At 35.3% G+C, this 25,543-nt stretch overlaps 1 protein-coding gene across 9 annotated transcripts in view; it reads left to right on the top strand.

Annotated features, from left to right (window-relative positions):
- LOC106076126 (multiple epidermal growth factor-like domains protein 10) overlaps positions 1-25,543 on the top strand; it is a 219,373-nt gene that overhangs the window by 48,636 nt on the left and 145,194 nt on the right. For 2 of the 9 annotated variants that reach the window (XM_056029083.1, XM_056029079.1), the window contains 6 exons: positions 1,703-1,837; positions 2,981-3,115; positions 3,950-4,072; positions 7,313-7,417; positions 7,720-7,750; positions 10,257-13,023. The exons of 1 other annotated variant lie outside the window; for it this stretch is intronic. In XM_056029083.1, the coding sequence (XP_055885058.1) occupies positions 1,703-1,837; positions 2,981-3,115; positions 3,950-4,072; positions 7,313-7,417; positions 7,720-7,750; positions 10,257-10,272 (545 nt within the window). In that variant the 3' untranslated portion in view covers positions 10,273-13,023. Of the gene's footprint in view, positions 1-1,702; positions 1,838-2,980; positions 3,116-3,949; positions 4,073-7,312; positions 7,418-7,719; positions 7,751-10,256; positions 13,024-25,543 lie in introns of those variants that run through there. 6 more of the 9 variants (XR_008777897.1, XR_008777898.1, XM_056029080.1 and 3 more) reach the window with 6 other exon arrangements.

The following is a 25,543-nucleotide window of genomic DNA, read 5'->3' on the forward strand; positions in this document are numbered from 1 at the left end:
CTATTTTATAACTTGCATATAAAATGCACCAATTTTAACCTAGTCAAAACAACACTACATAGTAACTTATAATCATAGGGGTGATAAACTGTAAAATGACTATCACCGTTAGTAACGAAACTTGTTAACCTTAAAGTTGCCGTGAGCTTATTGGTGACTAATGAAGGTTTCTTATAAAAAATATAATACGAATAAAATTACAAAGAGAGTTTATGTTTCACAAAAAAAACTCATAGTCGACCTACGAAGTGTCCTCCTTCTATATTCAACTTTAATATTGAAAGAAAACAGTAAAAAAAAAAAAAAAAAAAACTCTTTTAAAATCAAGCTTGAGACCAAGCCTTTGGTAAGAAAATTGTATGTAAAAAAAAAAAGTAAGAAGTGCAATATCAGTGTACACTGGTGCAAGAATAGTTTTCTTTCTTGAAAAAAACAACAACTTGTTTCATTATTTAGATTTTTCAACCTTATGTCAAGAAAATTAAATGCATTATAACACAGAACTGATATCTCATACACTCTATTAGTAGTTGCTTATTTTCCATCACAAAACTAACAAAACAATCTATTATTGATGATAAGACCTCAAGCCCTTTGGCTATAGAAATTATTGTGATTACGAATTAAAAACAAAATGATTTTTTCCTCTTTAGATGACTTCTAGAATCTAGAAAAATCTAATTTTTTACTAACATTCTAAGAACTTCACACCACTTCACGAAAATTAGTCTTAACTATAGTCAGATAAGCTTTTTGAAAAAGTCATTGGCAGTCAATAAATTTTTGACTTTTGAAGAAATTAAATAACTTATTATTGATAGTGAAATTTCGTATTTATATTTTATGAATTTTTTGGGTTTTCCAAAACTGAAATCAGATTCTCAGATTGTTTTAGATTTTGAAATGTAAATGGGACATCAAAAAATTTCTTAATTTTAAATAAGTACTCTACTCGGAAATAGTAAGCCAAAGAACAATTCATTATATATAAAAATTAGATTCTAGAAAATATAACTAATATGTAAAATTAATTTGCAATTTAAAACTTATAGGATTGAAAATAAACGTTTTCTGTAAAGTGTTCGTAGCTTTTATTACCATGAAACGCTAAATTATTTAACAGGAACAATTATGAAAAGAAGCCGTTGTACCACAGCATTGGAAGATGTAAAGTTATATAATGATATCGGATTAATTTTTTAAAATTGTTTATATCTTTTCTAGTTTTTAACAATGAAACCTAAAAAAAAGGACGGGCGGAAGAATAGCGGCTTTTTTCTCCACTTTCGCTAAATGCCCTATTAATAGTAATAAAAGCATGTTGTATTTTTAATAGGGGGCGCGGTGGCTGAGTAGTAAGAAAATTGTTATATGCTTCACTTCCGAACCTGGGGTTCTGGGTTCGAATCTCTGTGGAGACTTTTCTTTTTTTTTTAATTTTGGGATTTTCAGGGTGCCCCTGAGTACAGCCATCTCGAATATGAGTACTTGACTTTGGTGATTGGGGAAAGCAAAGCCGGTTGGTCGGTGTGCTGACCACATGATACCCTGCTTGTTAATTGATGGCCAAAAAAAAATATACTTTAACATCATCTGCCCCATAGAAGGCTATGTCTAAAAGTTTTGTTTTTTTTCTATATTATCTATAGACTTACCTAACTACCTACCTATAGGCTACTGCCTTTTTTTTATGCTTTCTCAGAATGTGACACTGGTACATGGGGTAGAAATTGTGGCACTAACTGTAGCAAATGCTACAATTCAATATGTAACAGTAAAACTGGATTGTGTGATCAAGGCTGTTTAGGATACAGTGACCCACAGAGCTGTGAATTGGGTATGTTGTAATTGATTCCATAAAAGGATATTTAAGAATGTGTTTAGACCAGTGATGCTCAGCCTAATTCTACCTGCGGGCCATTTTAGTTTCCGACACTAGTGTCGCGGGCCACATGACCGAAAAGTACAAAAACGTAATGAAACGGAACTAAAACTATTTTATTAGAAACCCGTGGATCTAGCACTTACATTAAATAGTGAGATGTTTGAAGTTTGTCTTCTTTTCTACCCTTCGGAACAATGGCTTCATTTCTCTACGTACAAAGTGAGCAACATTCTATCTAGCTTAACCACCGACTCATTTTCTTATCTCTTTGTGGCAACTATTCAATCCTTCAATCTCTAGGCGTAGTTTAACAATATTTTATTCGCGGATCAAATCAAGAATGCTGCCATATGTGTTTGTTTTTTTAAACAGCCACACTTTCTTTACAAATCAAATACATTGGCTCAATGTCATGTTCCGCAAAAAAAAAAAAAAAAAAAGGTAACGAACCGTTCACTTTTCCTGTTAGATAATACATTTAGTCTCATTTCATAAACATACAAAGGTCATGTTACCAATCCATCAGAGAAAAAGTTAGGGCCCTAACGTAGGTAAAAATAACTTTATCAACCCTTTGGAGAGGGGATTTCCTACACTTTGTGCCGTCGTTTCGGCGGGCCGGATGGAAACACTTTGCGGGCCGGATCTGGCCCGCGGGCCGTATTTTGGGCATCACTGGTTTAGACCAATAACGTTATCTAATCTCTTTGGTTTTTATCGTACGCTATGAATTATTAATGCTATGAACTCCCAAGTGGCTACGTCTACGCCTTTACATCGAACTCGGTTCTGAGCAGCTTTCTCCCTCTGCTCCCATGTCATTCCAGTACCCTCAGCTTCATTGATGACTTAGTTCTTCCAGATTTCCTTGGGTCTGTCCACTTTCCTCTTTCCTTGTGGGTTCAAGTCGATTGTCTGCCTTGCAACATTGATAGCAGCTTTTCACAGGGTGTGTCCTATCCAGCTCCACTTTCGCTTTTTGATATCTTGAGCTATGGGCTTTTGTCTAGTTCTCTTTTACAATATGGCAGCAGTTATCTTTTCTGATCTTAATCTGTAGGCGTCACCATTTTTTTTTTCTGTTTGTTCTCTCAGACTGTGACACTGGTACATGGGGTAGAAATTGTGCCTCTAACTGTAGCAGATGTTTTAATTCAACATGCAACAGTACAACTGGCTTGTGTGATCAAGGATGTTTAGGTTACAGCGACCCACCTACCTGTATGACGGGTATGTTCTAATTGCATAACAACTTAGCTATTTATTATTTCTTTAGTATCTATTTATATATAAATATATATATTATTCTCTTCTTCCCTAATCAGGTCAAACAAGAAGTAAAGGGAAGATCACTCTCTTATTTCTGCGGATAGTCACCCCACGAAAAAAAACAAGAGGGGGGGGGGGGAAAGAACACGTTTTCACAGCTCGCAACGGATGGCTGCGAGCTGGACTGTCAAACCCTGCCCCCTCCCATCCCATGCGGGAGGTTTGGACTAGGAAGTAAACTATCGTCAACTCTGAAGGAACATCCGAAACATGTAAAACATTTTACAAACACTAAATAACAGGACCGGACTTTTTTATTAATAGCGCGTAGGATTGACGTTTTCCATATTGAATGACACCTCAAAATTTTTGTCTATGTATTTCCGTATATTTTAAGGACTTTTTCGTATATTTTGCAATTTCTGGAGATTTCCAGGAGCTCCTGGTAAATCGACATGAATGCGCGGGAAATCTGTTTTAAGTTATTAATAATTTACACACCTTGAGTTAGCGCGGATTCCATGAAAAATGCGGATCCTTCGGTCACATAGGTTACAGTGGCCTAAGACCGGCCCTGCAAAATAGCGGCCAATGCTATGCCGCCGGTCGACTAGTTAATTATATTTGACGTGTACCACATCCGGTGCAGGCATAACCATTGTCCGCCCCCGATGGTCCATTTAAAAAAAATTTTTTCGCCGTCGACGCCTGTCCTTGGCAGAAAATTGTTCTTTTGGCTTCCAATATGTATTCCGCAGCCTTATTACTTTTGTTATTATTTTTTTGTGTGTCTAGAATGTGGATCTGGATATTGGGGCTTGAATTGCACCTATCGATGCAGCGATAAATGTATACATAAATCATGTGACAGAAAAAGCGGTGTATGTGATAATGATGATGGCCTTAACCTTAGTAACGGTAATTACTTTGATTATTTATAGGGGTGCTTACCATTTGTAAAGAAAAAAAGAAAAACAAGTTCTTTTTTATGACCACAGTAAAGGGTATCGTCTATATTACATTTATGTCAATTTTATCAGTGGCATAGCTAGGAATTTTTCATCATTTGGGAGCCGGGGGGGGGGGTGTTGACCACTTCGGAGACCCCTGCAATTTGCGTAATATATTTAATATTTAATGTTAAAAACAATCAAGTGGGGGCCCGGGTTGATTTTCCAATTCTCACCTCTCCTCCACAACCCTAGCTATGGCACTGTATTTTGTTACGTTTTTGTTTTTATTAAAAAACAATTCTCATCGTTAATGTCTATTACTATTTAAAAACATTAAAAGTCTCAAGATAATTATGTCCTACGCATTTGATGTGTCAATCGAGCCATGCATGTTAGTAATGACTTAAACTCTGTTAAGTCGTATACATACATACATACATATATACATATATACATACATACATGCATACATACATACATACATAAGTACATACATACATACATACATACATGCATACATACATACCTACATACATACCTACATACATACCTACATACATACCTACATACATACCTACATACATACCTACATACATACCTACATACATACCTACATACATACCTACATACATACATACATGCATACATACATACCAACATACGAATCTCACTATCCAGGCTCTCTGCAAACTGCACCATACACCACCAACTTAAAGAACTTGACAACTCAGGGCCCCAAAATAACGTAACACTTTAATAGTGGAATAAATAACAGCCAATACTGTACAATTGGCAACACGTACACTGTACAAATATCTCTCCGATAACACCGTTCCGCCGTATCAACTCTTGCACTGGCCTCTCCGTCTCGTTCCGGGCTTGCACTGGGTTCAACAGTTCAGGACTGACTTCACACACTAGGCTCGTTGTGTCGGACTCGATCGCAGACCAAGATCAAGACGTCAGTCGTCTCAACTGTACTTGACAGTACTCCGCACTGAACCGTCGTAATGCTCCGTACAGAACTGTAGTGAACCGGGCTCTGAACCTTGCTGTATTAAGCCCCTTTTCTCAACCGTCCTGACTGCGACACCTCCGCTCTTTATATAGGGTCCCTACCGGCCTTCTCGAACCTGACAGAACGCCGTTCGACATTTCTTGGTGGTCAGATGACTACAACTCTCGTGACGCTCCTGAACTCTGTTCACGACGTCGATCCTTCCCGAACCGCCGTCGATCCTTCCCGAACCGCCGTGTTGACACTCGTCTCGGCTGACCGTCGTGACTCGTCACGGTTGACCGCTCGTCTAGCGCTGGCCTGGGGCGATTTGCGTCGGCTGACTACACACACACCACTACCCCCATCTGTGCCACCACCAGGTTTATAACAATACCTACATACATACCTACATACATACCTATATACATGCATACATACCTACATTCATACATACATACATACATACATACATACATACATGCATACATACATACATACATACATACATACATACATACATACATACATACATACATGCATACATACATACATACATACATACATACATACATACATACATACATACATACCTACATACATACCTACATACATACCTATGTAGGTTCATACATACATACATACATACATGCATACATACATACATACATACATACATACATACATACATACATACATACCTACATACATACATACATACCTACATACATACATACATACATACATACATACATACATACATACATACATACATACATACATACATACATACATACATACATACATACATACCTACATACATACATACATACATACATACATACATACATACATGCATACATACATACATACATGCATACATGCATACATACATACATACATACATACATACCTACATACCTACATACCTACATACATACATACATACATACATACATAAATACATACATACATACCTACATACCTACATACATACATACATACATACCTACATACATACATACATACATACATACATACCTACATACATACATACATACATACCTACATACATACATACATACATACATACATACATACATAAATACATACATACATACATACATACACACCTACATACATACATACATACATACATACATGCATGCATGCATGCATACATACAAACATACATACCTACATACATACCTACATACATACATACATACATACATACATGCATACATACATGCATGCATACATACCTACATACATACCTACATACCTACATACATACATACATACATACATACATACATACATACATGCATACTTGCATACATTCATACATACATACATACATACATACATATTATATTATATTATATTATATTATATTATATTATATTATATTATATTATATTATATTATATTATATTATAATATATTATATTATATTATATTATATTATATACTCCATTTACATTTGCGAAAAGGATATAGTAGATATATAGACTAAAATTGTTACGATTTTTCGTAAGGAAAATTCATTTTTTTCCCGCGATCTAAACGTGACGGATAGACAGTCTGACAAAAGGTACAGAAGTAAACCATATTTTACCCAGTCGGGAATGATTTAGTATTTCGTGGCCACTAACGGTACGCTACTGCACACAAATTGCTGCATAAAAGGCGATTTTTGAAACAATTTCCCTGACGTTTACATACAAAATGCTTTCTTATATTATAAACAAACAAATAATGTTTTTTTTTGTAGCTTGTGTAGCGGGAAAAAAATGTTAATTATTATTTAGATTTGTTTCTAACATTGTTTTTCTATTTAACAAATATAAATTAACAAATGATACTGAAAATACAACAAATTATTAATAATCTTCATAAATACACAAAGATACTTTTAACTATGAACGGATCACTGACTAAACGTTAGGTTTGTAATCATTTCAGAATGTCATCATACTGGTCAATTAGCAGCTAATATCGCAAAATGAAAAAAAAATAAAGTAGCTATTTTTGTAAATGTGAATAATAAATATATACAGATTAGTAGTATCGTATTTGTTGTGGTTTTTTTTAATAGTTTTTTTTTTCTTTTTTTTTTTAATTTAGCTATTGTTCTTGTAGGTTAAATCCATACAGAATGTTGGCATACACTTATATCATGCTGTTTCTTTTTATTGATGTCAGATAGTCAGAGTTTATCAAGCGAAGCTACCATCGCCATTGCAGTTAGTCTATCATTGTTTGGACTCATAGTAGTTATAGTAGTCTTTGTTGTATTGAAGAACAAAGGTAGACGTTTCACTATCTATCTATCTATCTATCTATCTATCTATCTATCTACCTATCTATCTATCTATCTATCTATCTATCTATCTATCTATCTATCTATCTATCTATCTATCTTAACTGATGTCTAGAACCACTAAGCCATTTTTAAGATCGAAACAGAAGAGATTAAATTTGCCGGAAATGGAATTACATTGACATTTATCTGTCTCTCAGTCTGTTTGGCTGTTACTTTTTTAAGTTATTGTTTTTTTATTAGAATTTAAACAATATTCGATCCTAAAGACTCAATTATGTTTTCGCAGGCGTGGCATGTTTTGGTACAGCCGCTGCAGTGTAAGTATTGTATCATAAATTTAGCTATTGTTTAAATGTGGTTAAAAAAAATAAAACTATGTTTTGTAATGAGGTGCCAAGTGTAACCATTTCATCCAGTGGTTAAATACGTCTAAGTATATTCCAAAGTTATATCCTATGTCCAAAGTATAAAAAAAGTAAATTTCCCTTTTCAGACCTTGCGATCTATAAGACATGTGATGTAAAGATAATCTGTTTCTGTGGCCCACGGTTAACAAGGGTATCATGAGGCCAACGACCAACTGATGTAAAATAGTGTAAGGTACCAATTAGAGCTGGGTGGACTCAGAGGCGCCCCAAAGATCCCGAAATAAAAAATCCCAATCTTTTCCAGGAATCGAATCCGAACACACATTACGAATACACACTACAATTACTCACACTACGATTATGCACAACGAACATACAGTATACGAACACACTGTATGAACACACAGTACGAACACACACACTACGAACGCATCCTTCGAATAAACTCTACGAACACACAATTTGGACACTCACTACGAAATCACACTACGAAAACACAAGGAACACACACTACGAACATACACTACGAACATACACTATTACTTATTAAAAAAAATATTCCCAAATGTAAACTTCAAAGTCAATGCTAGATGGACTCAGATGATATAAGTTAGTCTCCCTTATGTAAAGCCTCGTCAGCTATTTTTTTAAATGGAAAGTTGTCCAACCTTCCTTTACAGAAACCCCCCCCCCAGACATATTTAAACTTTTACTCAATAACTAAGCAAAAAATATTCAATTGGGGATGAAATGGCCGGAGATGAAGTGACCGGGGATAAAATCACTGGTAATAAATGACTGGGGATGAAATGACTGGGGATGAATGACTGGGGCTGACATGACTTGGGATGAAGTGACTTGGGATGAAGTGACTGGGCATAAAGTTACTGGGGATGAAGTGACCAGAGATGAAATTACTGAGAATGAAGTAACCGGGGATGAAGTGACTGATGATAAAGTGACCGGGGATGAAATGACTGGGGATAAAGTGAATGAGGATGAATTGACCGAGGATGAAATGACGGGTCACCGATATGAACATATATATATATAGTTCGTCCATCGTAGTTCGATGATGACCACTCTTTTGTGATCCATGAGTCTGAGGGCTTTGACCTGGGGTAATGTGCCTACTAATGTGGCTGGTGAGACCTATGTGAGACCGGAATGTTCGGCTGCACACTGGGCAGGTTATTCCAGCTGGAGCTAGTGTCATTGGCCCTGCTTTTGTTCTCTGGAACTTTTCTTCTACGAACACTGTTTTCATATAGTGGTATAGATTGTGTGGGAGAGGGTGGGTGGGTCCAAACTTGAAAATCCACCATGGTCCCCACTTAAGGAACCCAAATGAGTGTCCAATTTTGTTTACATTAAATATTAAGCCAATGCAATGTTGTCTTACTATTGATGCTGTTATGTGACTGAGTGACCATGCTGCATGTATTTCATACAATAGACTTATAAATGTATCAAGTACGTTTTCTAGTGTCGTGATTTCATATGCCAAAATGCAGAGGCCCGAAAAGATGCCAAGCCCCTGTAAAGTTCTTTGTATTATTTTAATACCTCTGGTATTATAAGAATGTCTCTTGTGTATTAATTAAATATCCTTCTTCACACCATAATTTTTAGCTGCGTATGTCAACTAGATCCATTGAGTACTGCAACTTAATAGCTGTACACATATATAGATAAAGAACTTGACGCTTGAATATCAGACGATGTATGTATTTGATATACAATGTTAACACTGGCAAGTCCAGCCTTCAATAAATACGCTATTGGCGTCAGGGCTTCGCCCCAAACCCTACTAATAAATAATTAGCTGTAGATGTCAGGAGAATGCGTTTCTGCAGTGAAGAATGCAAGAAAACGCTTTTGGGTGTCGGGGCTTAGCCCCGAACCCACTTAGGAAGCTTACAGCGCTCTCCCAGACCCCCAAGCTTGCAAGAGAAAGGCCTCAACATGACTGGGTTTTTTTCGCCGAAAATTGAGAAACACTGTCTTCTTTTATTCTCATATATCGAATATATATATATATATATATATATATATATATATATATATATATATATATATATATATGCTTTACGCACGTTTATGCATAGGGTTAGGGTTTACTGGGCGTTAGGGTTAGGGTTTGGAAAAAAATGCCCCCCCCCCCTACTCCAAAGTTCTGGATAAGCCAATGCTCCCCATTGATCTCAGACAGAAAACATGCTTCACTACATTTAAGAAGAAAATTAAGACCTATCTGTTTAAAACTTTTTTAGATTAGTTTGTCACCTTAGCTGTCGTGTTAATGGGTTTTTTTATGTTATGACAGTGACTTGAGCCTTCATTTTTGTTGAACAAGGCTGTATGCATATAAATTATTTTGATTATTATTATTAAGAGCATTTATAAACAATTTCTTTAAATTTTAATTTTATTCTTCTCTATATTTCTTAAACAGAGTGCCACAGAACTAAAGAACGGCAATAAATGTCGTAACAAAATGTCCAAGGTAAAAAAAAAAATGCATTTCAAAAACATAGAGAGCAGGACAGGGGAAGAAACACGGGAAAGAGGGGATAAAGAGAGAAAGAGACAAAGGGAGAATAGAAAGAGAAAAAAAAAAGGAGAAAGTGTAAAAATTGATAAGAGCTAAATAGACAAAGAGGGAGAAGAGAAATGCACGAAAGAGTGATGGAAATAAAGAGAGGAAGAGTTGAAGACATATACAGTGATAAAGTTCAGAGTGAAACGGATTAAAATGTAAAAAGGGGAGTGTGTTTATTTCTGAAACAAAAAAAGAAAGGTTTAGCCTCTGTCCAATACTTATCAATTTTTATCTTTTGAATTTCCATCTCTAAATTGTTTTTATGTAAAAAAAAAATTGTAAAAGAGGAGAAGAAGATAGAAAGAAAGTTAAACTAACTTAGCAAGAACTATTGTGCTTTCTGACATCGAATATTCAATGGCTTCATTAAAGTATTAAGGCTTCCATCATTTTCGAAGCGACTATTTATCATCCAATAGAAGCAAGATGAATGCCTGGGCATGAGCTATGGTCTCAACGATGTCGCCCACATATCTGTTTCCCCCTCGCCACGCAGCTGATGTATCCAAAGGAGTGGCAAGTCGAAGGCTCTGCCAGGATGTATCACTATGTGCTGCAAACTGCCTAGGTGTCCCAGATCCAAATTCGTTCTTCACTGTTGACTGCAAACTGCCTAGGTGTCCCAGATCCAAATTCGTTCTTCACTGTTGACTGCAAACTGCCTAGGTGTCCCAGATCCAAATTCGTTCTTCACTGTTGACTTCTAAAGCCTTCCCCATGATTGGTTAGAGCTTCTTGCATTAAGTAAAAATTGTATGAACGTATGTTTCCATTGCTTTGGTTGTTATGTTTTGTTATGCTTAATGCACACATTGTAAGACAAATATCGCGATGATAATGATATTATTTAATAATAATATTATTATTAATATTATTAACATTATTTTCGGCTGAATTAACGGTCAAGCCAAAGACATTAGACGTTTAGACAGTCTCTAAGAGAATATGATTTAATATTTTTATCTATGTATCTATCTCTTTACCTATCTATGTATCTTTAAAACTCTCTCTCTCTCTCTCTCTTTCTTTCTTTATATATTTAATAATTTATTTTACAGCAGATTACTACTGGTTACCTATGAAGTCATTCAAGGCAAAGATATAATTATCTAGATGTACTCATACAAAACATTAGTATCTCTCTTTCTTTTTTAAAACATTATTATAAAATTTACAAACCAAATGCATTAAAACGGCTACGCAAAAATGACATGGTGCGCCTCTGTCATTATAAATCATTCTTCATTTCTCTCTGGTATTTACATGAACTAGAATTTCTTTCACTGACAAACCCGTCCATTCTCTCTATCAATGACAAGCCCGTCCATTCTCTCTATCAATGACAAGCCCATCCATTCTCTCTTTCAATAACAAGCCCATCCATTCTCTCTTTCAATAACAAGCCCGTCCATTCTCTCTTTCAATAACAAGCCCATTCATTCTCTCTTTCAATAACAAGCCCATCCATTCTCTCTTTCAATAACAAGCCCGTCCATTCTCTCTTTCAATAACAAGCCCGTCCATTCTCTCTTTCAATAAAAAGCTCGTCCATTCTCTCTATCAATGATAAGCCCATCCATTCTCTCTTTCAATAACAAGCCCATCCATTCTCCCTTTCAATAACAAGCCCGTCCATTCTCTCTTGTTGTCTTCCTATCACTTTCTTGTTCACTGTTCCCTGCTGAAAGGCTTTTTTGAGGTCACAGCGAATAAAGGAGCTAGCTTACACAATATCAAGAGGAGTCTGTTTCATGTGTTTCATATGATCGAATCTTACTATATTTTAAACCAAACCTTGCACAGGACGATGGAGGTTGGAAGCAAAGCAGGGTTGAAACTGTGGATGATCCTGACGAAAGTTTAGAGCTAATACCAATAGAACATAAGAACAGGCAGCCATCCCATTGTGTCACCTGGTTGGTCGTTAGCGTTTTTGTGTCCAGTACTATGGTGGAGATGTGGAGTCTTGAGATACGAGTTATAAGTGATATATTTGGGGCTTTTTCTTTAATTCCATTTATCTAACTCACCATTTCTTTCATTTAAACATATTAATAGTGCTGTCATTATTTATGTAAATGTGATATTTGTATGCACCATTCCTGATTTCAGCACTGAACTATATACATTTCTGTTAGTTTTTAATACACATTTTTTTATTGTTGGAATATGATCTTATTAGAATAAATAAAATATATAATTGTTTTATAAATTCTTTTAGATTTTTTTTATGGTAATCTGCTTACCCACCCATGTATCGAGTGATTTACTTACTTTACACCATCATATATTTATTAATCTCACACAGCGGTTACGCCTGATGGATTTTTCCTCTATCTTATCTTATCTTATCTTATCTTATAAAATACAGACATTACTTCAAAAAAGAAGATGATTACGTCCTACGCGTCATGCATTTAGTCATGCATATTAACCAAAGACTTAAATTCAGCCAAATCACTGGTTTTCCTGGCTAGCTCAGGCAACCCATTCCATGCTCTAATAGCACTAGGGAAGAAGGAGTGTTTCTACAAATTTGTCCTAGCATATGGGACAAGGAATGTGCCTTTATCATTGTGTATTTCAGAGTATTTTATTAAATTTTGTTTTTGTATTTGAAGATTATGGTTCAGTGTTTTATGTATGATTGCTACTTTACTTTTGAGCCTTCTGTCCTGAAGGCTTTCTAAATTTAGTGATTTTACTAAAGGTGTTACTCTAGTCAAATGTGAATATTCGTTTATAATGAATCTCACTGCTCTATTTTGTGTCTGTTCCAGTTTTTTAATGTTTTCTTGAGTTGAGGGGTCCCAAACGGAGGATGCATATTCTATTATTGGCCTAACCAAGGTTAAATAACATTTTAGTTTTATGTTCTTATTTGATTTATAGAAATTTCTTTTAATAAATCCTAATGCTTTGTTTGATTTTTTTGTAGTTTCATCAATATGTGGATTCCATGACAGTTTTTCATTTATTATAACACCTAGGTATTTTGCGTTTTTAGTCTGTGTTACTGGTTTGCCATGAATAAGATAAGTGGAATTAATTTGTTTTAGTTTTTTTGTTACTCTTAATAACTGACATTTTTCTGGGTGGAAAGACATGCTCCAATTTGATTCCCATTTCTGTAATTCATCTAATTCTCTTTGTAAAATATCTGTGTCTTGTGGTTTTTTTTATTGTTCTATATATTATGCAATCGTCTGCAAATAATCTGACTTTTGTTCCTGAAGTAATGCAATTTGGTAAATCATTTATGTAAATTAAAAATAGTAGTGGACCCAAGACTGTTCCTTGGGGTACACCTAAGTTTACTGTTATCGGTGTTGATTTAGAGCCATTTATTATTACACTTTGTTCTCTCCCTATCAGAAAATCTTTAATCCACTGATGCAGTGGACCATTAATGCCGAAATATTTTAATTTTTTAAGCAAACTATGGTGGTGAACTTTGTCAAAAGCCTTAGAAAAATCTAGTAAGATAGCATCTATTTGTTCACTATTATCTAAACCTTTTGAAAAATCATCAATTAGTCCTATTAGTTGTGTTTCACATGATCTATATTTCCTAAAGCCATGTTGGTATGGTGTGAGGATATTATGTTTGTCTAAGTGGTTTATGATGTTGCTACATATTATGTGTTCTAGGATTTTACATGTGATGCTGGTAAGTGATACTGGTCTGTAGTTTCCTGGGTCAGATTTTTCTCCTTTTTTAAATAGGGGGGTGACATTAGCTTCTTTCCATTCCTTTGGTACTCTGCCCTGGTTAAGTGAAGCCTGAAAGAGTATTTTGAACACTGGAGCTAGCTCATTGCTTAGTTCTTTGAGCAATCTAGCTGGAATACCATTAGGTTCAGAAGCTTTATTTGGTTTGGTGTTGGCTAATAGTTTTTGAATTCCATTTTCTTGTACTATTATATCTTCTATGTTGTTTACTTGGTTCAAATTCAGTAATATGTCTTTGTCTCCTGGGGCTGAGAATGCTGATGCAAAGAATTTGTTTAGGATGTTTGCTATAGTTTCATTATCATTATGTATTATGTTATGTTCATTTTCTTAGACTTAATGTATGACCATAGGTTTTTGTTGTTATCTTTAGATATTACATTGTTTGAAGCAGGACGTTTTTGCGCCGCCGTTTTGGCGCCGCCGTTTTGGCCATGCCGTTTTGGCGCGAAGGTCGTTTTGGCGCGAGCCGTTTTGGCGACGGGACGTTTTGGCGCGAAATACATTATGCACGTTTATTGTATTATTTCTTTTAAAAGAATTATTCATATCTATGTTTTGCATGAGTGTTTGTGTTAAGACATATTTTTCACGTACTAAATGTAAATGTGTGTTTGTTTTTCACATCATTTTCTTAAACATTTTGGCTTGTGTATGTGTGCTTATGAAGAGGCACACTTTTATTTTTCAAAAAAGTTTTTAAAGATATTACTTTAAAATTAAAAACCGAAATCGCGTGAGAGAGGGGAGGGGTGGAGGAAAGAGTATATACATGGAGTGAAATGTGAGCAGAAGAGGGGGGGGGGCGGGATAGGTGTCACATGTAATGACCATTCCCAAGGAGGTGATTGCCAGACTCGTGACGCCAACGACCAGTGCTCGGTGCTGGTCTTGTCTTCATTTGGTTAACTCTACCTACGTCAATGCGAGATGTGTCACCCAAATCACCCCTTCCCAATTTCTCAAAATATATCTATTCACGTTAGAGTTTGTACTGACCACATTCCATGTCTTGATCTTTACTATGTGTGGAGTTATTGTCGTCATTCAGCGTAATAGAGCTTTAGATGTTAACATGGTTTTTGTTATATTTAAGTGTGACACTTAGCTAGTTCGTAAATTACACTAATGTCAAATAAAAAAAATCTTTTGGAAAGAAATCCAAAAATGTCATCCAGTGCGATTAGCAGAACTCACATATAGCATGTCATTACCATTCAGGAATCTGACTTATTATAGGCCTATATTCATGGAAAGGGAAAACCTTTATAATTAAAAAAAACAAAACAATTCGCTGAACGGTGTTAGAATTCATACTATACATACAATATTATGGTAGAGTGAAATAAACATTGTTATAAAAGCTACGTGATTATTAAATTATCGTCAAATGAAATCTCGCGCCAAAACGTCCCGTCGCCAAAACGGCTCGCGCCAAAACGGCTCGCGCCAAAACGTCCCGTCGCCAAAACGGCAGGGGCCAAAACGGCGGCGCCAAAACGGCGGCGCCAAAACGTCACGTACCGTACATTGTTTATGTATTCACTCTGCAGCTGTCTGCTTACTTTTTGGGTTAAGTGTTTAATTTTTATATACTTTTTGTAAACTCTTTCTGCATTAGTTTCTTTAAATTTTCTATATAGGTTTTCCTTCTGTTTACAAAGCTTCTTTAGTCTATTATTAAACCAGTATTTATTTATTTTGTTTCATGTGTATCTAGTTGGTATATTATTTTCTATAATGCTTTTAAGATGGTTTTTAATGAAATTCCAGAGGTCATCGACTGGTTGGTTAATGTCTTTTCTAATAAGAATGTTTGTTGAAAGTTTAATGCAGCTTGGTGTAGTTGTGTTAGGTTACATTTATTCCAGAGTAAGATTTTTCTTTTGGGTTTTGTATTGGCTACTGCTTTTATCTGACTGTGTATTTTTATGATCTCATGGTCTGATAGACCAAAGATATCGAGAAACTACAAGACAAAAGAAAAAAAAGGTTTATAAAGACACTTTGTATTGGCCGCCGAAGGGGTCCACTCATCAAAAAGGCAGGTTTCAATATTACCAGCAAATATATTATAAGCAATAAACTACAAAGGAGGCGCGGTGGCTGAGCGGTTAAGCGCTTGGCTTCCGAACCGGAGACCGGAGTTCGAATCCTGGTGAAGACTGGGATTTTTAATTTCGGATCTTCGGGCGAGTCCACCCAGCTCTAATGGGTACTTGACATTTGTTGGGGAAAGGTAAAGGCGGTTGGTCTTTGTGCTGGCCCCATGACACCCTTGTTAACCGTAGGCCACAGAAGCAGATGACCTTTACATCATCTGCCCTATAGACCACAAGGTCTGAAAGGGGAACTTTACTTTTTTATTTTTAATATACTACAAACTATCAACAACCACATTCCTATGTACACCCATGCAATAAAAAAAAATTTAGACCTATGAGTTACAAGTGTTGCCAATTAATCCTCTGCTGCTCGAAGTTTATCCTAGTTGAGATAAGATATAATGATGTAGGAAGTTATTTTTTCTTTTAAGATTTATGAAGTATATAGATCTACATATCAACCTAAAATACATCCTTGATATTGATATAGTCACTGCAAAATTAGAAATAAGTTGTTTTGTTATTTTAATTTGTAAATAATAGCCTAAAGAGAAGATACAACTAGTAAAAACTAGACAAGGCTTTTTTTTTGTTTATACTGTGTTGCTACAGAAACATATAAAAAAGGGGTGGGGCGTTATTTATGACAGACAATGTTAAACATATCATACATCACAATCTTAGTGAGACAACAAGAATTACATAACAAACGTAAATCCTGAATACAATGAGGCTTGCAAGAACCTTCTTTCAGGGAACAGTAACAGGAAAAAGAAAAAGAGGCAGACAGAGGAAGCGATGGGAAGACAACATAAAAGAGGTTCTAAGGCGAAAGACAGAGAGGAATGGAGAAAGACGGTCGAAAAATCTTGCGTGATGCCCCAACGATCCAACAGAATAAGTGATGGGTAGGTAAAGTTAAAAGACTGCAAAACCTAAATATTTTCAGAAAAAAAGAAAAGATTAAACTTGGTGAAGAGTGTCTACGTTAATTTGATTTCAAAGCATATTACTTTTAGGAAGCTTATATCAACTTACACTGTCTGTATGTTTGTTTGTCTGTCTGTGCGTTAAAAAGGGTTTACACGTAGGCCCTAATTTCTCCCAAACCCATTCTCGGATCAAGTTGAAACCTTGCATAGACAAAAAAAAAAAAAGAAATGAAGAAGTAAACAAAATGATCAATTAATTACTTGTACAATGGAAACTATTCCTTCAGTATTCACGTGTAATGCTATTTTTGTTGGGTTTAGTCCCCTTAAATAATTTTTAACGCTGTTTCTTCCTCACATATCCTCCGATCAAGTTGATACCTTAAACAATTATTTATTGAATCGAAAACAAGATTTAAAAATACCCCGGAACTCAATAATTATTTATTTTGTTAAATATCGAATAAGAGAAATAACTTGTACATTATTTATATATATTTTAATGACGAAATTCTTTCCCTTTATTTAAGCTTTGTTTCTTTTTAAAGCGTTGTTTATATTTTGCATGTTAAATATATGTGAAGAAAATTAGATTTTTGTGTTCTAATTATAGGTCTTTAATTATCTGTTCTATTTCACTCCCCAAGGTCTCCACTGTAGAACAAAAAGCGTTCTGTCACATCATTATTTAGTAGCTGTTGTGACATGTATTAGTTGGGAAGCTAAAAGCTCACGGTATATAAATGCTCATGATGTTTCACGCGAGAATCAAGGGGCCACAGTTGCATTGTGGGTAAAAAAAAATTCTCGTTTTGGGAGTTGACCACATGTTCAGAATGCAGTAGGCGCCATGTATTTGAAGAACACAGAAGTGTCTTATATCTTTAAGTTGAGGGTGTTTGATATCCGAGTGTTTAATGAAATTCTATTTGGATTATGTTGTATAATTATATGAATTAGTTCACGTGATCTCATTGACGGCTGGAACAGCCAGTGAACTGTTATTTTATTCTATGGTAAAATAAAAATATCGTCTGCTGATCAAGATTTTAATTGGTGAATTTGAATATCTGTTTTAATATCTGTTGTTCTGTACTAACTAAGGACGACATACGCGATATCAAGAAGCACAACAATTTCAAGAGAAGCAAGGCATCTTTAATAACTTTAATATTCACAATTAAATGCCTTATAATAAGTAGAGACACTTTCCTAGAAACCTTAAGCGATCGAGGGCGCTTCTGAATTAACTTGGGAAGAACTGCTCTCGAAGCACATCTGAGACTTTCCATTACAATCCCCATGTACAATGACTTAAAAAAAAATGGTGCATAAAAGCACATCTTCAGATGTGGAATCGTTTCCTAAACACTTTTTTTTCTCATTACAAAAATGTCTCCTATAAGACTTCATGTAAACATAAACCGCTACCCTTTCTCTTATGGAACCAATCAATGTAGAACCTCTAAGAGTTACACTATTATTCTCTCTTTACCATATTGATTATTGTTACATAATAACTTCTATTTGAGAAGTAAAGATTCTTTCATATTTTGTATTCTACTGCACCAGAAAACATTTTATTGATTATTTAAAACAAAGAATGTATTTTAAAAAAAAAATGTTCCACTGAATGATAGATCAAGAGATCTCCAATCGCATGAAATTTCGTACACTGGCTCTAAGGCACTTACTAAGACAAGGTTTCGACAAAATCGCAACCTGACTACCGCTATTCGCAAAAACGTTCAAGCTATTAAACCTTTGCATTTCATTTACGGTATTTGTCCAAAAGGCCGCATGGTATACATAAGGTATAAAAAGATGTAGTCTTAAAATAAGAATTCTTGTATATATTTCTTTTCCACTTTTCTTCCAACAATGATTACTAAAAAGAAAATGAACAATCAAAATTGCACAAAAAGATTTACAACTATTGTCATTTCGCTAAATTGAAAAGGGTCTAACAGTCTCAATACCAAAATAAATGTGGTTTGGGGAACGGAAATGTGTCATTCACTTGTTGATGTTTTTTTCACTAGGCCTACAACTGATTATCCAAAGAACTGTTACGATGTCTATTAACGAGCATTTCTTGCTTTAGATTAAAAGTTGCAAAAAAAGGAAATACACCATTTAATTGCTGAAAAATGTATACGATAGGGTCAATGGTCTGAATAGCGTGACAGCTGTTTTGTGTGTGAGAGGTGGGAGGGGGGTCACTGTCATAATATAATATAGATTGAATCGAAAAACCAAAGAAAAAGTGAAATTGTACGTGGGACTAACTTTTTTTGTTGTAGTCGGAGCGAATAAGTAAAAGCGATACTAGAATTCAAGGCCTAGAGCATGTGTGCGTGTCTTTGTCCTGGGCGCGCTATAAATTGGTTCATTCAAGTATTTGTATAATAACAGCCCTTGATACCATTAGAGCAAAACTGCGAACATTCAATTGTATTAACCAATACCATCTCAATAATAAAGTAACTGATTTCAAAGAAGACAAAAAAAATGTAAGGCCAATGAAGAAGAAATTAGTAATATATTTTACTACAGAAGTCTCTTAAAACACGTTAAACATGCATTTTGTGTGCTGATATAATACGGCTGGTCAATGAGAGACATGCACTTGAATATATCAATGGTTTACTTGGTCGTAATGCCACAAGTAAAGAAAGAGGATCTGTTCTTCTGTTCATGCATAGACCAATCCATAAACAAGCAAAATATACAAACATTTTTTTTTTAAAGATAAACATATCCAGGGGAAGCAACTTCGCACTTACAACAATAGGCCTACCTATTAATAATGAAAAAGTTATTTCTCTTTTTAAGTATACAAAATAGTTACCAATAATTAATTCACTACTTAGTTAATTTCCAAATAATCCATGTTTTGTTAGACACAATAAATTATTGTTTTACATTACAAGTTCAGCCGAGAATTGGTGTGGGAGAAATAATAATTACAGTTATGTAAGAGGACTAGGCCTTATATATTTAGCCATATCCGTAAATGCTACATGCTTATTTTCTTTTGTTGGTATAAAAATATAGTTCCCATTAATTCATTCACTAATTGATTACTTTTTTTTTTATTGATTCATGTCTTTTCCATGCTAGTTTTCAACTAGTTATCAACTTCATACGAGAGTGGTTGTGCATACATATTAAACATAATTGAACAGCAGCACCAGAGATTGTAACTTCTCTCTTCCCTTATGTGATGCCTCTATTGGAGAGAGACGTCTTTAAGGCCTCTTCTGGCCTTGTCAGAAACTTTCTCATACTCAGAACAGACTCTCCATCAGCAGACGAAATATTTATAATTGACAATCTCAGCCATCAAGAAACATTAGTACATTAGAGTCCAAAGGAGTACTCTTAAAACACACATATAAGCTCCTTACTCATCAACTGACTGAAATCACCCCGTGGTCAATTACTGACCCTCGTGCATTGGCACGAAGTAGTTACATGACCACTAAATCACTACTAATTCACTTTGTGTCACAGTGGTTCTAAAATTAGTTTGTGACAGGGACCAAGTTTTTAAATGAGAGAAAGTAGTGTATTATTGTATTATTAAATGCGACGAAAATAACTGACTGCGCCGACCAAGGCTCGAACCAGTGACCCTAGAATCGACAACACCGCCTAGCAATAACGAAATAAGCGAATTTAACCTCTAGACCATCGGGATGTCCAAAAAAACATTCTTCTGGTCCAGAGTCATTCCGCCCGTATGCAAATAACCACCCCAAACATGCCCAAGCTAGCTCCTCCCCCACCTCGCCACATCCGTTCACAACAACTTCAATAGAGCCGACACAGACAGCCGTTAGGCATGTATTAGAAAAACAATGGCTTTATTTAATTGTGTATTTCTCATAATGACAAGTGGTTGTGGGAGGCACACTTTTGGAGAGAGTGAGTTAATACAAGTTTTGAAAAAAAAAAATCTTTTTGGTGAATTCAATGTACGTAATATTGTGTTTTCTCTAAAGACAGATGAGTTGGGTTTTTTTCCCATTTTTTTAAGATAAAAATTTATAAAGGGATTTTATTTGCAATTTTTACATAATCAAACAAGAACATAAGACTAAAATGCTATTTGTTAACTTTATTTTGGAGAATTTTAGAAAAGGCATCAAATGTTTGAGATCCCTCAACTCAAGAAAACATAAAGAAACTTGAACAAATACAAAATAAAGCAGATATGATTAGAGTAACACTATAAGTATAATGATTATTTATGAGGGAATACTGTCATGGAGAAAAGAGGTTGACAAATCTACTTATTGATGGTAGTTTTCAATTATTTTCCACTTATGTGCATATTAAACAGATTTCTTCTGTTAAAAAAAGACATGTAGTACTTAGTATTACAGAACTTACTTTAGTTAGCAATACACTCGTAAACAAAACATTTTTTTACAAAAATTCTAAAACCGTTTGCATAAATGTGTTAAAAATATCGTGTATAGTAATTTCCTTTACCAAATAGTCTCCCGTGTTTGTTACTATTAGTACTGAATAGTTGAACAATGGTGTAAATTTTTTATGAAAAAACAGCTTGCATAGTAGATTTAAAAAATTAAATTTTTCGCTTTCAGAAAAGACAAAAAGTAGCCGTTGCATCAGAACTTTGAAAAAAATAAAATGATGTCGAATTTCGTATATTTTTTTTCTAGTTTAGATTCTAGATCTAAACGGGACGGACGGACAAACAGACAGGCAAACAAAACTAATAGCGTCTATTTACCTTACAGGAGCCTTTAAAAAGTAAATTAACTATTATGCATAAAACACTAAACCATAATTTAAAAATAGAAAATACAAAACGTAAAAAATACCTAGAAAGACACAAAGATAGAGGCATTTTTCTTATTCTATACGCTAGAACGAATTCGTACAAGTGCTCCTTCTTCACTAGTGCCATTAGAGAATAAAATGGGTTGCCTGAATCAGCCAGGAAAACCAATGACTTAACAGAGCTTAAGTCATTGATCAACACGTTAAATAAGTTTGACACATCAAATGCGTAGGACATAATTATCTTCTTTTCTGAAGTAAGGTCCATAATAAATACAATAAGATAAGAAGATGAGGCTTACTAAAATAATTATGAGTGTCACAAGTCGAAAGCTTGGTTGTCACTCGATTTTATCACAGCATTAATTATTATCTATTATTATTTATTTATTTTAATTTAATTATTTCTTACTTTTAGCCCCATTTCATCCCCGAACACCCACCTTTTTGTCGTCTCGCAGGACTGAGCCCACCACCTTGGTGACAACTAGGCCACGACTTTTCCCTTATCTCCCCTTAACGGTTGACACCACCTGGGATGAAGTACACTTCATTCTTTCTTCCACCACTTTCCCACGTCTCTGATCAAAGAGATTACTCGTGTCAACACGCCTCTTGACAATTCCAAGGTGCAACTTTCGTCGGACTTTACCCACGTGAGAGATAATCCTTAGTCTATCGCAGTCCCTGTTTCCGCCCATCTCATCCGGACCTTTATAAGGTAGAATAAGGCGGGACGGATACACTCTTTCACTTCTCTTTCTCGTCGACATTGAGTCTGGACTAATCATATATTCTCACTCTTAGAGGAGTACCTGGTGGTAAGCTGAACTTAATTATAGTTCCATCTTAATTACTTTGCGTATATTTCTCACTGCATACTGTCATGTGGATTTTATTATTTCCTTTATTTAATTAGTGCATTGAGTATTTCTCACTGTCGTAAGTAGCAAACATAAACATGACATATGTATATATTTATGTATTGCATTAATCTATATTCACAATATTATTGCTACGTCGCTCAATTGATCGTTAATGCAACCTTGTATATATTTGTACATCTTATTTTATTCCCTTTATCTCGGCTGACCGCCTTGACAATTTTACTAGTGCACTAATACTGCGCTTAGAAAGGATATATGAATTATCTCCCCTTTAGTTATTTTACTTCAACGAGAGTCGCGCCATGTGAACGGACGCTCTCTCCATTCAAATTCGCTCCATTGTTTATGGCCGACGGCCTTTTGTAAACAAACCGTCATGGTCGCTGACCACCGTCCATTTCTTACCCCCACCCTTCTCTTCCAACTTATGCTGTTTAATTAAGATTATTATCTCCCTTACTATGTACATTTTATATTGCTATTATCAGCCCTCTATTTTTCCATATCCCATTTGTCATCATCTCCCAACTGTACTCAAGAGCAACTTTACCAATCTGACGAATGCACCTCAGTCGAGGGCAACGAAAAGATGCATGAGAGACATGTCCTAACTTGTCTTTATTTATCCGCAGCCTCACTCAGGTGTCTGCCTCTTGAGTATCGTCTATTTGCCTATTCAGTATCACCTGCCCACTGCCTTTTTGATCACTTGCCTATTTATTTGGATCTTCCTATTCACTTGGTTCTACTATCCAGTGTCATCTGCCCACTTGACGCTACTCTATTGCCTATTGGCCTTCCTGCCTATTTGTCTATACTATTTGGCGCTCTCGGCTCTATTTGCCTGCCTATTTGACAGTCCATTTGTCAACCTATTAGGCAAGACGTTCCTATAGACCACGTGTTTTTGCAAGACGTCATAGGTTCGCCAAATCTCCGCAACTCACTGGACGTATCCTACTAACGACGCTGCCTGCGGCAGATCAGCTCTGCCCACAGTACACTTGTGCCCACGGTAGCCGGCCACCCGCCCTACTGTGCCCACTACAGATATCAGAACTTTGGATTGAGACTCCACAAGAACTGAATCACCAGCGCCCTCTACCCGCTAGAGCGCAACCTCCAGCTGCAGGACCTCCCGCCAGGATCACATCCAGCTGCTACATCAGTAGGACAACCAGCTAAGTGCAGAGGACGAAAGTGACATACTCTCTAATTAAGTGCTTAGTATGATGATACAATATTGCTAACGAGATAGATGCAAATTCCCTCCCCTATTTTATTCTACCTTGTACATTTATGTAAATAAATATTCTTTAATTTTACAACTTTGTATCTTTCTCCATTGTTTTGTCTCGTTGCGTGTCTGCTCCCGATTTATCTCAGATGGACCAGTGTGTGGCAATTCAAAAATAATCATCCCCTAGACACCAAACAAGCCGCTCATACATCTCTTACACGAGGCCCGTCACAATGAGAACCATTGAGAAGTTTCAACTCTGCATGAGATCTAATAATATCTGTCAATGTGAGATTCATAATTTCAAACCCTACTATTTAAAGAACATGGACTGATCATTAAGATACAATCTGTCTATGAACATAAGAAACGCGTCTTTTGTAATGCAGTTATAAAACAGTTCTTTAATAATGCTTATGATTGCTAAAATACATAATGTACAAACTAATGTATATAGACTAGTGATTTAATATTCAAAGAAATTTTTTTTTTATTTAAACGGGATAAAGAAGTCTAATTTACATTATATGCACATTGATTTTCAGTCTATGTGTATTGAACACATACCTGTACATATTTTAACATTGCATTTAGCGTTACACCCTTAAATAACTGGATGAATGACATAATATTATCAAGTGTTTATCCCTTTAAACAAGAAAGTCGTGTATTCTACTGCCTCTAGAATATAAACCTATAACAAGGGAGAAGAAATGGAACTGTCATGACCTTTACATGAACTGTTTCTTAGTCTATTAAACCAACACAATATCCATCCCTCGTCTTTTTCCATTCCTCTCTGTCTTTAACAAGACTGCGTGTTTCCACTATGGTTTCTAGTGTTTTTGTGGGGCCATTGTGTACCCGTTTCGGATTTCTTCATTTGTGATAGTAATTGACATTATTCTGTTCTGTAGCACGTTGATTCCTCGGCTAGTAACATACTCTCTATTACGCTCTTCAGAGTCCATAATTCGTAAGCAAAAGAGAAAGTCACCTTGTCCTTCGAGAGTATTGGTCTGAATTTCAAAGTAAAACGATATCCTCTATAAACTTAGAAAGTATTATCTTGTTGTTTTGTTCTTTTTTGTTGTTGTTGTTTTTTGTTTGTTTGTTTTGTTTTGTTTTTAGCGTCCCCCAAAAGGGGAAAAGACGATATTAGTTTTGGGTGGACTATCTGTCCGTCCGTCCATCCCGTTAAGATCTCAGAAACTAGAAGAGAAAATGAAAATCGAACATATGATATTTTAGATCATTCAAAGTTCTGATGCAATGGCTACTTTTTTCTTTTCCGAAAGTGAACCATCTAATTTTAAAAATTATATATGCAAGCAGATTTTTTTTAAAATAAAAATACACCACTTTTACAACTATTCACTATTAATAGTAACAAACACGAGAGGCTATTTTGTAGTGGAGACCTCCTTGT

Source organism: Biomphalaria glabrata, chromosome 5, assembly GCF_947242115.1.
Source record: "Biomphalaria glabrata chromosome 5, xgBioGlab47.1, whole genome shotgun sequence".
In the NCBI taxonomy this organism is placed as follows: Eukaryota; Metazoa; Mollusca; class Gastropoda; family Planorbidae; genus Biomphalaria; species Biomphalaria glabrata.